This window comes from Ostrinia furnacalis, unplaced genomic scaffold, assembly GCF_004193835.3.
Source record: "Ostrinia furnacalis isolate ACB-3 unplaced genomic scaffold, ASM419383v2 OfSCF6825, whole genome shotgun sequence".
Lineage (NCBI taxonomy): Eukaryota > Metazoa > Arthropoda > Insecta > Lepidoptera > Crambidae > Ostrinia > Ostrinia furnacalis.
Genome location: NW_021137064.1, coordinates 83,121 through 97,550, shown reverse-complemented (window position 1 = coordinate 97,550; position 14,430 = coordinate 83,121). Strand labels below are relative to the sequence as shown.

General features: G+C 40.1%; 1 protein-coding gene across 1 annotated transcript; it reads right to left on the bottom strand.

Annotated features, from left to right (window-relative positions):
* Window positions 1–381: 381 nt before the first annotated feature.
* Window positions 382–12,921, bottom strand: RNF220 (ring finger protein 220). Its single transcript, XM_028318421.1, has 8 exons — window positions 12,229–12,921; window positions 10,287–10,493; window positions 8,080–8,211; window positions 7,393–7,464; window positions 5,377–5,502; window positions 3,182–3,247; window positions 2,283–2,357; window positions 382–978 (listed from the first exon to the last, which is right to left on the bottom strand). The coding sequence occupies exons 1-8, from the start codon at window positions 12,589–12,591 to the stop codon at window positions 886–888; spliced, it is 1,134 nt and encodes a 377-aa protein (XP_028174222.1). The 5' UTR covers window positions 12,592–12,921; the 3' UTR covers window positions 382–885.
* Between the last annotated feature and the right edge of the window lie 1,509 nt (window positions 12,922–14,430).

Below are 14,430 nucleotides of genomic sequence, written 5' to 3'. Positions count from 1 at the left end.
CAACCTTTGTCGGAAACATTATTCAATGAAAATATTGTCCAAACCCTTAGTATTTCTCTTCGACAAATACTTTAACACATTGTGAACCACTTTTCTTTCACGACTATAAAAACATAACCTATATTAACGATTGAATTTGATTGTTTTGTTAATTTGTCTTAGTTTATTTTGACTGGTGATTTAAAATTAAAATAATTTGTGTAAAAACTTTTGAAGTTTTTATTTACCATATTAATAAACACAACTAACGAAGCTATATGAATCTATATTTAATATTCTTTGAGAACCGATGACTACAGAAACATCTATCTACATTTTGCACCTAGAATTGTGTATTATGAGTCAAATTTCACCCGAGCGAAGCCGGGTTTTCATCTAGTTATATTATAAACTGACGGAGTTCACAATTTCACGTTGACATTGACATTGTGGATGTCAATGTATGAGACACACACCGGTGTCATATAAAGGTCGTACGCCCCGCGTACGCCCCAAATCGATATACCTTTACTCGTGTTATCAATAAAATGTACAAAATTTTATTCGTCTATTCTACTTTTGTCTCTGGACTCACGTTACAGATGTGTCGGTGTCATACAAAAGCCCGAACGCCCCACATAAATGTGAACACACCTTTATTCGTGTTACCAATAAAATGTACAAAATTGTATTTTTTATTTTACTTTTGTTTCTGAACTCACGTTACACAGTACACACTCACTACACAGTTGTGTCAGTGTCATACAAAGGCCGTACGCGCGTACGCCCCACATCAATGTGAACACACCTTTACTCGTGATACCAATAAAATGTACAAAATTTTATTTTCTCTAATTTTATCTCTGGACTCACGTTAAACAGTATACACTGTAAATAGTTGTATATTCACATGTATATCCTTCGGAGGTGTTGTGATGTGGTGATGGCGTTACACTGAGGGCATATCTTCTTTGCTTTTAGAGACTGAAGCCAGCAAACCTGAAATAAAACAAGAACATGTTTAATTATCTTTTGTATAACTATTCCCACCTCTCGTTCCCACCGCTGCAACTCCTGTGCAGCCAGGATCTACAGCTTGACCGTCACCCAACCAGTGAAGGTCAAGTTTGTCCCGGGGGAAAGTTAACTGTCATTGGACCCGCGACGAAATTAGTCAGAAGAACATAGGAGGAGTTCGAAATTAAGGTTCGACTTCCTATGTTGCAAAGCGGATGACAGTGACAAACAAAGGTTTAGTAACTTTTAAGAAAAGATATGCACCACGGACAATAAATATCAATTAGGGAGACCTATCTAATAGTGTAAGATCCGAACTAAAGCCCGGTCTGTGAGCACGTAGAGTTTTGTCCAATGACCCCAAGCTACCCATCCTTATCGCTCGCGCGTAATTATATTGCTGTCGCGACTGTGCGACGGGCGCCCGCAGTGAGTGTGCGAGCGCGACAGCAACATAATTACGCGCGAGCGATAAGGATGGGTAGCTTGGGGTCATTGGACAAAATTCTACGTGCTCGCAGACCAGATTATAGTGGAGATTTTGCATCATTTGTTGATTCAATGAAACGCATTTTAAATCAGTTTTAGCATGTTAAAGAATGTCGCGCTTGGGTTGATAATTTTCAAGCCAGTCTGCTTGTGACCACATATACACGTGAAACGTCATTCAGGCCGTGAGTACATAATGTAACTCATTCATTTTTTTATCCACAACGAGGAAGGTCTTGGCCTGTATCTCACCTGATGGTAAGTGACGATCAGGCCGAAGGTGGAAGCGAGCTTCACCCGGAATCCTCAACCACGGAGGAACTGGCTATCTTACCTCTAACTGCCGGAACACAATGCTGTTAACATTGTTGTTATGGCGACAGACTTAGGTAAGATGCTGGTAGCTAGCCAGGCGGACTTAGAACAAGCCCTACCACCAACCAAACCGAAAAGAAAAATCTGTATCTGAATCCACTACACCCAACCATAGGTCGCTGGTTCATATCCGGCTCGAAGGACCAATGTAAAGAGCAGGGCTTCTTTATTCTAAAATTGTAGGCGCTGATGAATTTCACAATTTTATTGAAAACTTTCAAGTAATAGCACATTGCACATTCGTTGCACACATAGACAAGAAAAGTCTTAGTTGCTAGAGTAAAAAATACACATTTTTATTCGATGTTGCCAACAGGAATCGAACCCGGGACCTCTGCGTCTGAAGCAGGTGGTCTTACCACTAGAACACAGAGGCGGTTTCTTTCTATGTAAGATGATGATGATTATGATTGACAACTCACCTCACAATACACGTGCCAGCATTGTATCGAGACGGCGGGCGACACGTAGGCACCGAGACAGATCAGGCATTTTGACTGAAAACCAGAAAAATATTTACTATAAAGTAATAAGTTGTGAGTAAAGAAATTTATGATACGCAGCGTGGGACGTCCACCCACAAGGTGGACCGATGACATCGTAAAGGTAGCAGGGAAGCGCTGGACGCAGGCCGCTACCAACCAGGTAACATGGAAAGCATTGGGGGAGGCTTATGTTCAGCAGTGGACGTCCTATGGCTGAGATGATGATGATTAAAGATATTTATTCAAATGTAGGCCCTTTCCAGGGCGCTTATACACGTCTTAATATAGCTTGCCCTACCACCACTTCGGGACAACATTATGGGCTGGTGCTGAGAAGAAGTGACGGAAGAAACTTTGTCAAGTATTAGGAGAGCAGTTCTAATATTGGTTTAGCTAAAGCCTGGTCCGTGAGCACGTAGAATCCCGTCCAATGACCCCAAGCTACCCATCCGCTAGACATATACAACATATTGCCTACTAGCTAGACCAATATTAGAACTGCTCTCCTAATAGACAGTTTGACACCATACACCAATAATTCGAAACCACAACTTTTTTTAAAATACCCTTCATTCTGGTCTTAAAAACTTAATTAATTTTAAATTAACTGTAAATTACGATTTTTGGTCGCATTGTAATTGAAAAAAGTAGTTTAATTGAGTTGACAATATAGTGACGTCACTTGCTTGTAGTGCCATACAAAATCTATGGGAGAGTTTTCGTTTTCTGGTGGTGTCAACATGTCTATCTATACTTGACAAACTATCTTTCGCCACATCTCAGCACCTACCTATAAGAATTATATTAGAAAATAAATAAAGTAAAACATTTCTCACCTCTGAAGCTCCATTCTGTTTCTTCTCCAATTCTTTTATTTTCGCTTTCAAAGCCTGTATTCTTGTCTGAAAGAAAAAGTCATTTTATATTATCAAACTGCAAAATATTCAATGTGCGCGAGTTAACTATGCACAGCGACAAGCGACATCTATTGTCATGTTTGTAAACTATTGCCTTGGGAGATTTTCACAATTGTTCAATTTCTGATTCGATCTTGTAAAGAAACACTGAGCATAGCCCTCTCCATAGCACGCTGTGTAAATTTTGACTAATTTATAAGGCCTATATTGAGAGGCCACGTTTCCGAGCCGTACCAGTGATGATGATATGATCATCACTAGTAACACACACTGAACACTATGCTTCTACAGGGTGTTTCTTGTAAGGTGTCAAGCCGAAGGCAGGTGATAGGTGAGGACTAGACCTATCGATTTCACCCCCATGTATGTTTTACGATTTTTCATAGTTTAGAAGTTATCGTCAATTTTGTGATTTTTTCAAATTGTATGACCCAGTAGGCTTTAAATTTTTTTATCTTTTTTTTGGGTCGACTTTTCTCAGATTTCTTTTTTTTTGACAGATTCCCTATGAATTGCAGATTTTTGAAATAAATAATCAACTTCCTATCTTTGATGCAAGATACAAAATTTTTGCTAGAAACATAAAAAATATGCTATTAGCGGAACATTCTAAAATTTTCAACTTAAAAGTTAAAAAAAAAGAAGAAATTCCATAGGTCCAAAATAATTTTAAAAACTGCGCAGTTTTCTGAACTTTCATAATAACACAAAAAAACATGTACTTAATAGGCCATTATTTTCTGTAATCGCTCCACTAATGTGGTAAGTCGGAGATTCCGTTACATGTTTTTGACTTTCTTAGGACTAACTAATGATTGCAATTCTCTAAGTTTACGTTACTTAGAACACATTTAAAGACAATAACTGAACAGAACATTTTTTTATCCACAACGAGGAATCTCTTGCCCTTCATCTGACCTGATGAAAACTGATGGATGATCAGCGAGCTTCACTCGGAATCCTAAACCACAGAGGAATTGGCTGTCCTAAATAGGTGGCCTTACCACTAGACCACGATTACAGAAAATAATGGCCTATTAAGTACATGTTTTTCTGTGTTATTATGAAAGTTCAGAAAACTGCGCAGTTTTTAAAATTATTTTGGACCTATGGAATTTTGTTTTTTTAACTTTTAAGTTGAAAATTTTAGAATGTTCCGCTAAAAGCATATTTTTTTATGTTTCTAGCAAAAAATTTGTATCTTGCATCAAAGATAGGAAGTTGATTATTTTTTTTCAATAATCTGCAATTCATAGGGAATCTGTCAAAAAAAAAAAGAAATCTGAGAAAAGTCGACCCAAAAAAAAGATAAAAAAATTTAAAGCCTACTAGGTCATACAATTTGAAAAAATCACAAAATTAACGATAACTTCTAAACTATGAAAAATCGTAAAACATACATGGGGGTGAAATCGATAGGTCTAGTCCTCACCTATCACCTGCCTTCGGCTTGACACCTTACAAGAAACACCCTGTATAATAAAGATAAATAAATAAATAAAATACATGGCCTGGGCCCCGATTGTGCTAATTTATAATGTCTCCAATACATTCGCGTTTCATATCTAGGCCACACCAAATTCACACTCCATTTTCATTCCAGCTGAAGTGCAATTCGGTATCGCGGTAAAGTTCACGCGCAAACAAAGACGAAACAACGGATTAAAGTACTTTCCATTAAAAGTCCGAACACCTTATTTTTTCACTAAAACACAGCAAATGTTCGTGAAGCGTTTGACTTGCGTTTGAGATAAAGTAGCTTTCTGTCAGCTTTTACACAAAGACGCAAATTGCGTTCCGTTCCGTTACAGCTTCGTTTTAACTAGCTGTCAAAGCGACACCGCGATACGAAGTAGTATTTAATTTTATAATTTTAATGTTTATTTGATTTTATAATTTTAATGTTTATTTAATTTTATTTTAGTTTGACAAATAATTCTCTATTTTAATGTTATTTTTAAGTTTTTGCAACGCCTTCACTGGGCGTCACATGTTCAATATTATGTTCTTGTCAACCCTTACCCATGTGACATGCAATAAATAATTTGAATTTGACGAATTAGTGCAAACAGCTGAATTTCGTTCGTCGATGACTTGACGATGGTGGTGCTTACCTCAGCGCTGGCCATGACCATTCCATTGTGTTTGGAGCTCTCTTTGGGCTCCGTTGGTGGCTCGTCTTCCGTCTCCGCTGGTGGAGGTTCCTCTGACGTTGGTTCTTCTGGTGCTGGGATTTCTGACTGGAATATACAAATTGACGTTTATTTTCAACCGACTTCAAAAAAGGAGGAGGTTCTCAATTCGACCCGTATGTTTTTTTTTTCTATGTTTGTTACGCGATAACTCCGCCAATTATGAACCGATTTGAACAAATCTTTTTTCGGCGTATAGGTAATACCTCAAGGATGGTCCCATTTAAATTTAATAATAGAAAAAACAACCCCCAAGGGTGGAAAATTGGGGATGAACTTTTTTATACGCAATATCTCCGCCGATTATAAATCAATTTGAACGATTTTTTTTTGTTGAATAGGTATTATCAAAAGGGTGGTTTCATGCGAATTTGAAGAAAATATTTCACCCCCAAGGGTGGAAAATTGGGGATGAACTTTTTTATACGCAATATTTTTTATTTTTAGTTTTTTTTTTGTGTTCACGCATTTGAAGTCGGTTTTATTTTTTTTTAAAGTTAATTATATTGTACCTTCTTTATGCTTTATTCTTGAGCTAGTTACAGTAGAATCCCGATTAAACGATACAAATAAAACTAGGGGAATTCCGTTTTATTGAATTCAAAGTCAAACAATAAATAATAATTAATAAGTTTTTCATTGAACGGGTTTTACAATCGTCATTTAGACCAATGAGTGAATCCATTTCTTTTAATTCTGATTTCAATACTGGTAAAATATAAACATTAAAGTAAACATACATCATTCGCTGTATTTTAGACATTCAATGATAAACGCCCGTATTCACAAACATTACTAAGAGGTCTCACAGTGCGCGTGGACGCACAGGGTGACACAAGAACCAATCACAGAGCTCTATTCAACGATTTGCTGCTCCACTTAAGGCCGGGTAGCAGAGAAAATGGCGAAAATGAGGTTTTCATTTTTCATTTTTGAGGTACTAAACAGTAAAATTAAAGGCTAAGATTTTTATTGGGCATAGTTGAGGATATTTTCTAGGGCTATTAACGGATGGAAACACGATTTGATTAAGTTGACTCGATAAAATAAATTCCCAAAGTTACCTCTATTCGTTTTCTAATTATGGTTTTATTTTTAAAATAAGCGTACCCTTTCGAATTCAAGACAGTGCAGTTTCCCATCAAAATCTGCTTCGTAATGACTATAAACAAAGCTCAAAGTCAAACTCTAGCGACCTCTGCATAAACTCCCATGAGTGCTCAGAGCGGGTGCCTGCGGCAGGTAACCGCGTGTGATGCTCATAGTGATTTTCAATACAGAGCCCCGTACATACGTTATACATAAATTATGGAAAGAAAACACCCAGACCAATACAAAAAAATATGTATGCAATTTTAGTATGATATTTTTATTTATTAATAAACAAAAAGACTGAACAAAATTGATGCGTGTACTGATTAATGTAATTAACCACACGCAAAGTTTCGTGAGTTGCAACAACTATAATTTATTATCCAAGCTCTAAATAATCGCTACTAAGAGTAACTGATCATAAAATGTTTTTCCAATCGCTCAAGCTCCCGAGGACCTAACGATAGGTCGGGTGACGTAATCTTGAAAATTCCGGAAGTTCGGGTGACGCCACGCCTCTTTGAACCGTGTTTACTTTGGCAGTTATATTTTATGTTTATTCGATTCTAAAATATATTCCCGAAAATTCTGAAAGTTGTTTTAATTTGTATCACTTGGATATGATTTGTATTAGAAAGTGCTATGAGTGTGACGCTTGAACGGAAGGAAGTCAACCTAACCTAACCAACTGGTATTTCTATGCTGTGTAGCCGCGAGAGCTCTTTGGCGCGCTGTTTTCGGCGAAGTATTGCGCGCGCAGATTTTGACAGCGCGAAATACCTACTTTAGCAGAAATACCAAGCCTTAAGCAAGCATCGTTTGTGAATACGGGTTAAAATAACTTACATCGGGTGCTATCCTGGACGGGGAGTATTGGGGAGGGCCGTAGAGTTCGGTGTCTTCATCGCCGTCTACCACCTGTAAATAGACATTATAGAATGATGTATGAAATTCAAAAAAAGCTATGGAATAATCTCTGGATCTCTTCAGTCACGTCTGTGTGACGTCATCCATATTAAACCAGTGTGAGTGTAAGAGAAAACGTGCCTACTGTACACCGTCTGTCAAAGCGATTGACGGGCGGTCGCAGTGAGTGTGCGAGCGCGACAGCAATATAATTACACGCGTGCGATAAGAATGGGTAGCTTGGGGTCATTGGACGAAATTCTATCTGCTTCGCGACCGGACTTTGGGCGAGATTGCAGCTGTGTTCTCTGCCTCCCCTGGGTAAGCCCATGGGATACGTGCGCTCATAAGCCTAAAATTCACTTACCAATGCGTGGTCGTGCGACGCGCGTCGTACAGTAGTGGCGGCGCGTGCTTCTGAATCTTGGAGCGCTAAAAAGTCATCTTGGCCTATAAGTTGGTAGAAGCGACTTACCAATGCGTGATCGTGCTGTGGCACGCCTTGTGGTAGCGCTCTCTCTCTCACTCAAAATCAAAAATATTTATTCAGTTTAGACCACAAGTGGCACTTATGACCACAAGTGGCACTCACCAGCGCACAGCGCACTCTCTCTCTCTCTCACTTACCAATGCGTGGTCGTGCGATGCGCGTCGTACAGTAGTGGCGGCGCGTGCTTCTGAATCCTGAAGTGCGGCGGCGCGCACTCGCCACGATCCACACCACTGGTACTCAGCGCCGAAGCCGCTTGGCGAGTCGTTCTGTGGACAGATGGACCACTTATTAGTAGGGCAAAGTTTTTTAAAGTAAAGCCGGGTCTTTTTTTTTTATACACAACGAGGAAGCTCTTGGGCCTGTATCTCACCTGATGGTAAGTGATGATCAGGCCAAAGGTGGAAGCGAGCTTCACCCGGAATCCTCGACCACGGAGGAACTGGCTATCTTACGTCTAACTGACGGAACACAACAATGCTGTTAACAATGTTGTTATGGCGACAGACTTAGGTAAGATGGTGGTAGCTAGCCAGGCGGACTTAGAACAAGCCCTACCACCAACCAAACCGAACAGAAAAATCTGCACCCACTGGGAATCGAACCTGGGACGTCTGCGTCTGAAGCAGGTGGTCTTACCACTAGACCACAGAGGCGGTCTCCAGCGACTGTTTTTTTTGTTGAATGTTAGGGCAAAACACGCGTTGGAGAACCGGATTTAAGTACGCAAACTCACAGGACCAGTGAATAAATCAATAAAAAGACTATAATAACCTATGTAAAGTCAAGCATAAAATGTTCTTAGAATACTCTTTTTTATGAATAAACTATCATTTACTCTTATTTTTTGTGATTGGATGAACCTATGTACTAGAAAATCAGCAGGAAGGTGCTGGATGCAGGCCGCTGCCAACCGGGCGATGTGGAAGTCATTGGGGGAGGCCTATGTTCAGCAGTGGACGTCCTGTGGCCGAAATGATGATGACTAGAAAATCTGATGTTTGGGGCTTACAAGTGACACCATGATGTTCGATGTTTTAAATAATACTATACTTATAAAATGTTACATCGCAAAACCGAGTTAGGTAATATGCGAGCATCAAGACTCCATAACCAATATGGGGAGTGTAGATCAAACCCTATTTACATCTCGTGCTCTTCCAGTGAAGACTAAGGCTGGTTTTAGAGTCAAGCTGACGCACGCTGACCGTCAGCGCTGACAGCCGAAATGTATGAAGCGTCGGCGCCGAGCGATCAGCGTCACTCAGGAACGTTCCCTTCAATTACATACATATTGATCTGTCACAGCGCCGACGATCAGCGAACGGTCAGCGCGATTCTAAAACCGGCCTAAATGATGATGACCCTCACCTCAACGTCAATGCTGCTTTCCTCCGAGCTCGTATCAGGCACGTCCTCATCCATCACCGATTTTTCTGTTCCATGTCCGCCTGGCTAGCTACCACCATCTTACGTAAGTCTGTCGCCATAACAACAATGTGAACAGTGAACAGCATTGTTGTGTTCCGGCAGTTAGAGGTAAGATAGCCAGTTCCTCAGTGGTTGAGGATTCCGGGTGAAGCTCGCTTCCACCTTCGGCCTGATTATCACTTACCATCAGGTGAGATACAGGCCAAGAGCTTCCTCGTTGTGGATAATAAAAAAAAATCTCGGCTGGGCAGCGTTTGGGAAGCTACATAGCATCTTTTCGTCCAAAATACCTCAATGCCTCAAGGCGAAAGTCTGTAACCAGTGATGACATACGGCTCCGAAACGTGGCCTCTCACTATAGGCCTCATAAAGAAGCTCAAAGTTTCACAGCGTGCTTTGGACGTTGGTAACGTAGCGTTGAAAACCAGACACTCGTTAATAACTATGACAATCGATGATGATCCTTACCTCCACGTCAATGCTGCCTTCCTCCGAGCTTGTATCAGGAACATCCTCATCCATGACCGCCCCAGTCCTTTTCAAACACCGTAGCGCGTGTCTCTGTAGCCGGGACGTTGGTAGCGTAGCGTTGCAGACGGGACATTCACCACGGGACATTTAACCGCCTCTGTGGTCTAGTGGTAAGACCACCTGCTCCAGACGCAGAGGTCCCGGGTTCGATTCCCAGTGGGGGCAGATTTTCCTGTTCCAAGTCTGCCTGGGTAGCTACAACCATCTTACCTAAGTATGTCGCCATAACAACAATATTAACAGCATTGTTGTGTTCTGCCAGTTAGTGGTAAGATAGCCAGTTCCTCCGTGGTTGAGGATTCCTGGTGAAGCTCGCTTCCACCCTTCGTTGTAGATAAAAAAAAATTTGCTAATAACTATGACAATCGATGATGATCCTTACCTCAACGTCAATGCTGCCTTCCTCCGAGCTTGTATCAGGAACATCCTCATCCATGACCGCCCCAGTCCTTTTCAAACATCGCAGAGCATGTCTTTGTAACCGGGACGTTGGTAGCGTAGCGTTGCAGACGGGACATTCGCCTTGTTGTGGAGGCGGGGTGCTTCGCCTTCGGGCTCGAAGTCGACGAAGACGGTTGGAGTGTACCCGCTGGAAATCAGGCTATGGTAAGCAGAGAGCTGCGGTGAATATGAGTGATGAAGTGGTAGTTAGTGATAGAAGTAAGGTTTAGAATTAGAAAGGATAAGAGTTGTATTGTGTTTAGGCACAGTATGGTAGCAGCAATAAAACTAGGTTTTTGATGAAATTAGAGTAAATCTATTCAGAGATACTTTTACAGTGTGAGAGTTGGATGGCAAGTGAACTACCTACATTATACAAGAATAAAAATCTATGGACGCGCCTATGTGTCGACACAAACACTTTCACGAGATCGTTGTTTTGCTGTTAGAAACCGCACAGGCGCGCGCCTGAACAAGAGTTATTTTAAACTACCCGCCCGCGGCTACGCCCACGTTAAATTTGAATAAAAACTATCCCATGTCCTTTCCTGAGACTCAAACTATCTCTATACCAAATTTTATCAAAATCGGTTCAGTGGTTTAGGAGTGAATTCGACACAGACAGAGTTACTTTCACATTTATAATATTAGTAAGGATCATTGTTGTTGTTGATGAGTAAAATTATTAGTTACCTACATTACTTTTAGAAGGCAACTTTGACTCAAAACAAAAAAAGATTTAATTTCCTTCTTCTTCTTTGGTTTATGGCGATGAACTTGCGTTTTTTCGCCACTGAGGGCACACTATTCCGCCAATTTTCCCACTGCTTCATAGCAATGTTAATAATCTACATATTTCAACAGGGCAATGTTAGATAGTGTTACTGATGACCATTTATATTTAGTTAGCTGTGAGATAGTTTGTGGCTGCAAGTTTGTGTGCTCAATTTCAATATTGTTGAGCCAAAGTTGCCCTCTAATGCTATAGTAACCCACATCTATGGTAGCACAAAGTTTATTTCAAATTGCATAGTTCCCACCACCAGTCAATTTGACATACTTCTTGTGAAATTGTGTAAATTCCCTATTTAAAGCAAATATAATGTGTAAAGATGACCCACGCTGAACTGTCCCACCAAAGTCAATAACAGGGGGGCGCTACCATTGTTCAACTACATGGTTTCCAACAGGTCAAAAATCAGAACCAGCGATCCGGTATTGACGGTGGTGCCCCGCTGTCAATGTCATGGATAGGACAGTTCAGTATTTTGGAACTATATCTGTATGATGAAGTATCAAAATGAAATGCATAAATATAGAAATATTGCTGCAAAAAGATTTATTTTGTTATTTGGGATTCTTGGTTGAAATGTTGGATGTAATATTTGGTGTCTGTAGCCTTTGGTTGAAAATTTTCTAAGTCCCAGAAGTGGTAAGATAAGATATACAAGAAACTGAAATGGGACTATGAAATTATTTGGTTAGTAACTATATGTTAATTAAGGTAGTATACCTAAACTAAGCAAAAACGTTTGCCTGTGTTTTAGGTATCCATACTTATTATGTAATGGTGAATAAATTTTAAAGTAAAAATGTATTTTTTTTTTCACTGTGAAATAGATTTTTAGGCTGCCCACAGTGCCCCTAAGGGTATACTCCAACTTGCCCCTAACTCTACCCTCTGACCCAATATTTACAAGGTGTTTTTTAATGTCTTCAGAAATCAGAGAGAAAAATTAAATAGAACAAAATAACCCTTTTTGGAACACAAAGATTACACATAAGTATTAGTAATTTATCTAAAATTCCTTGTGTATGGCCTCAAATCTAATTGGGACATTATGAAACTAATGAAAATAAATTATAATATTTACAAAACTAACCTGGTACACATCACTGCCTGGACACCCAGAGACATCGATTTCCTGGTCATCCTGCACATCAGAACTGGTACTCGACCCAGGTATCGCTAGACTTGACTGAGTCGCACTAAGTTTCCTTTTAGTTCCACCTCCAGACAACTTTTGTAATCTCTCAACTTCCAAAGACAAATGACTATCTAACTCCCCCTGCCGTATTGTACAACTGCATACAGGACAATTCGGCAATTCCGACACCTTTTTTCTATTTCTAACACAATTCAAAATAATACTTTCATCGTATACGCTCCCAAACGACGTATTCGGCGCGTTGTTCAACGAATTTGAGCCCCCATCCATATTATTATACAGAAGTATAGGTAACATTTCAGATTTGTTATTGTCGGGACCCTACAATAAATCTGCCGACATCACAACAATTATAACATAAAAACAACATTTAAGCACACTAATCGACAGGTAGAACTTCCACTTATCCGACACAACTTATCTTGCAATAATTTTTGGCCTAATACGAGTAATTAAAGCAATTAAACCAAACAAAACAATAATAAATAGATCGCTTCACACAACTTTTTTTTGACGATTTCAATTTAATGACATTTCGTCAACGACAAATATTTTACTAGTTTTTACATGAGCGTAATATTTTTTTACTTAGCGTCGTTTTTCATACTTGTCAGTATCATAATCGACCACGATATGAAAATGTGAAAAATACGTGTGCTAAGAACACGCCGCGACCAATCACATAGCGTTTAGTTCACCGTCAACTTGTAAAAATGTCATAAGCATTTTTGTAGTAAATTACGTTTTGTTCTATTAAAATTTGAAAATGTTTTCCTCTTTCATTTTAATAAGACAATGCAATGAATGATGAGAAAAATTGGCCCTCCAAACGAATTCTAATGTATCTAATTAGTCATAAGAAAATAATAAAATCCTACAAGTTTATTAATTACAAACTTAAAGTAGTAGTTAAATTGTATGGGAAACGATGAACTTAAACTGCAAACTTAAGTTGGTTTTTTACAGAGGAATAAGGTGGTGAGGATTCTTTTAGCACAATAAATATAAGTAATAAATCTTTTGCCAGTACTTGACGTTCACTGGTCGAGTTGTTCTGGCAGAATGAAGCTGTAGATCTTGGTTGACATTTCTGTGGTGGGAACGAAAAGTGGGAAGGGTCCAGCCCACAAGCCTTCCTAGACAAGTGGTATTTTTTGATCGCAGAAGTTTTAAAGTAAATAAAACAATTTTATAAACATTTATTTAACGTTTTTATGAGTATAATCTTATTGTAAGTGCGTGAATATAAATCTACGTGCTCTTAGTTCTTTATGGTTAATTTTAAGTATGTCTTACTTATTTTTATATCTAACATCGTAATTATCAAAAAGTTATTTATACTATAGTCTGGTCTGTGAGCACGTAGAATTTTGTCCAATGACCCCAAGCTACCTATCCTTGTCGCTCGCGCGTAATTATATTGCTGGCGCGACTGTGCAACGGGCGCCCGCAGTGAGTGTGCGAGCGCGACAGCAACATAATAACGCGCGAGTGATAAGGATGGGTAGCTAGGGGTCATTGGACAAAATACTACGTGCTCACAGACCAGGCTTTAACACTTTATAATCATTACATGGTCAAGTTTGATTTATTATAGACGACGATACATCAACCTCAACACTGTTACACATTAAATAATTTATTTAAACAAAAATGTCATCTACTGATCGAGTTAACTGCACACCAGGCAGCCGTGACGTCACATCGACGCTCTGTTAGGCCTCAGCCTCGAACTTAGCGGGCAGCGGGGCGGGAGAGGCGGCGGCGCGGCAGCGGCAGGATCTTACGCGTGAAATCAAATAGACCGGTTCTCGAAAACAGCGGCGCGGCAGCGGGCAACGAGCGGGCAGCGGCGCGGCAGCGGGCAACGAGCGGGCAGCGGCGAGGGAGCGGGTAACGAGCGGGCAGCGCACTCCTTCTTTTGCCCACAATAAATCGAGCGTTAGGAATAAATTTGAATCGAAATAAAATTGTCGCCGCTGTTCAGACATTTCGTTTGCGAATAAAAACAAATATCTCGACAACACAACCCCGAACACAACACTTCGCCGCTAAAGCGCCGCGCGAGCTGCCCGCTGGTTTCGAGAACGGGTCTGCGCTACCCGCCCCGCTCCCGCGCCGCCGCCGCCGCCGCCC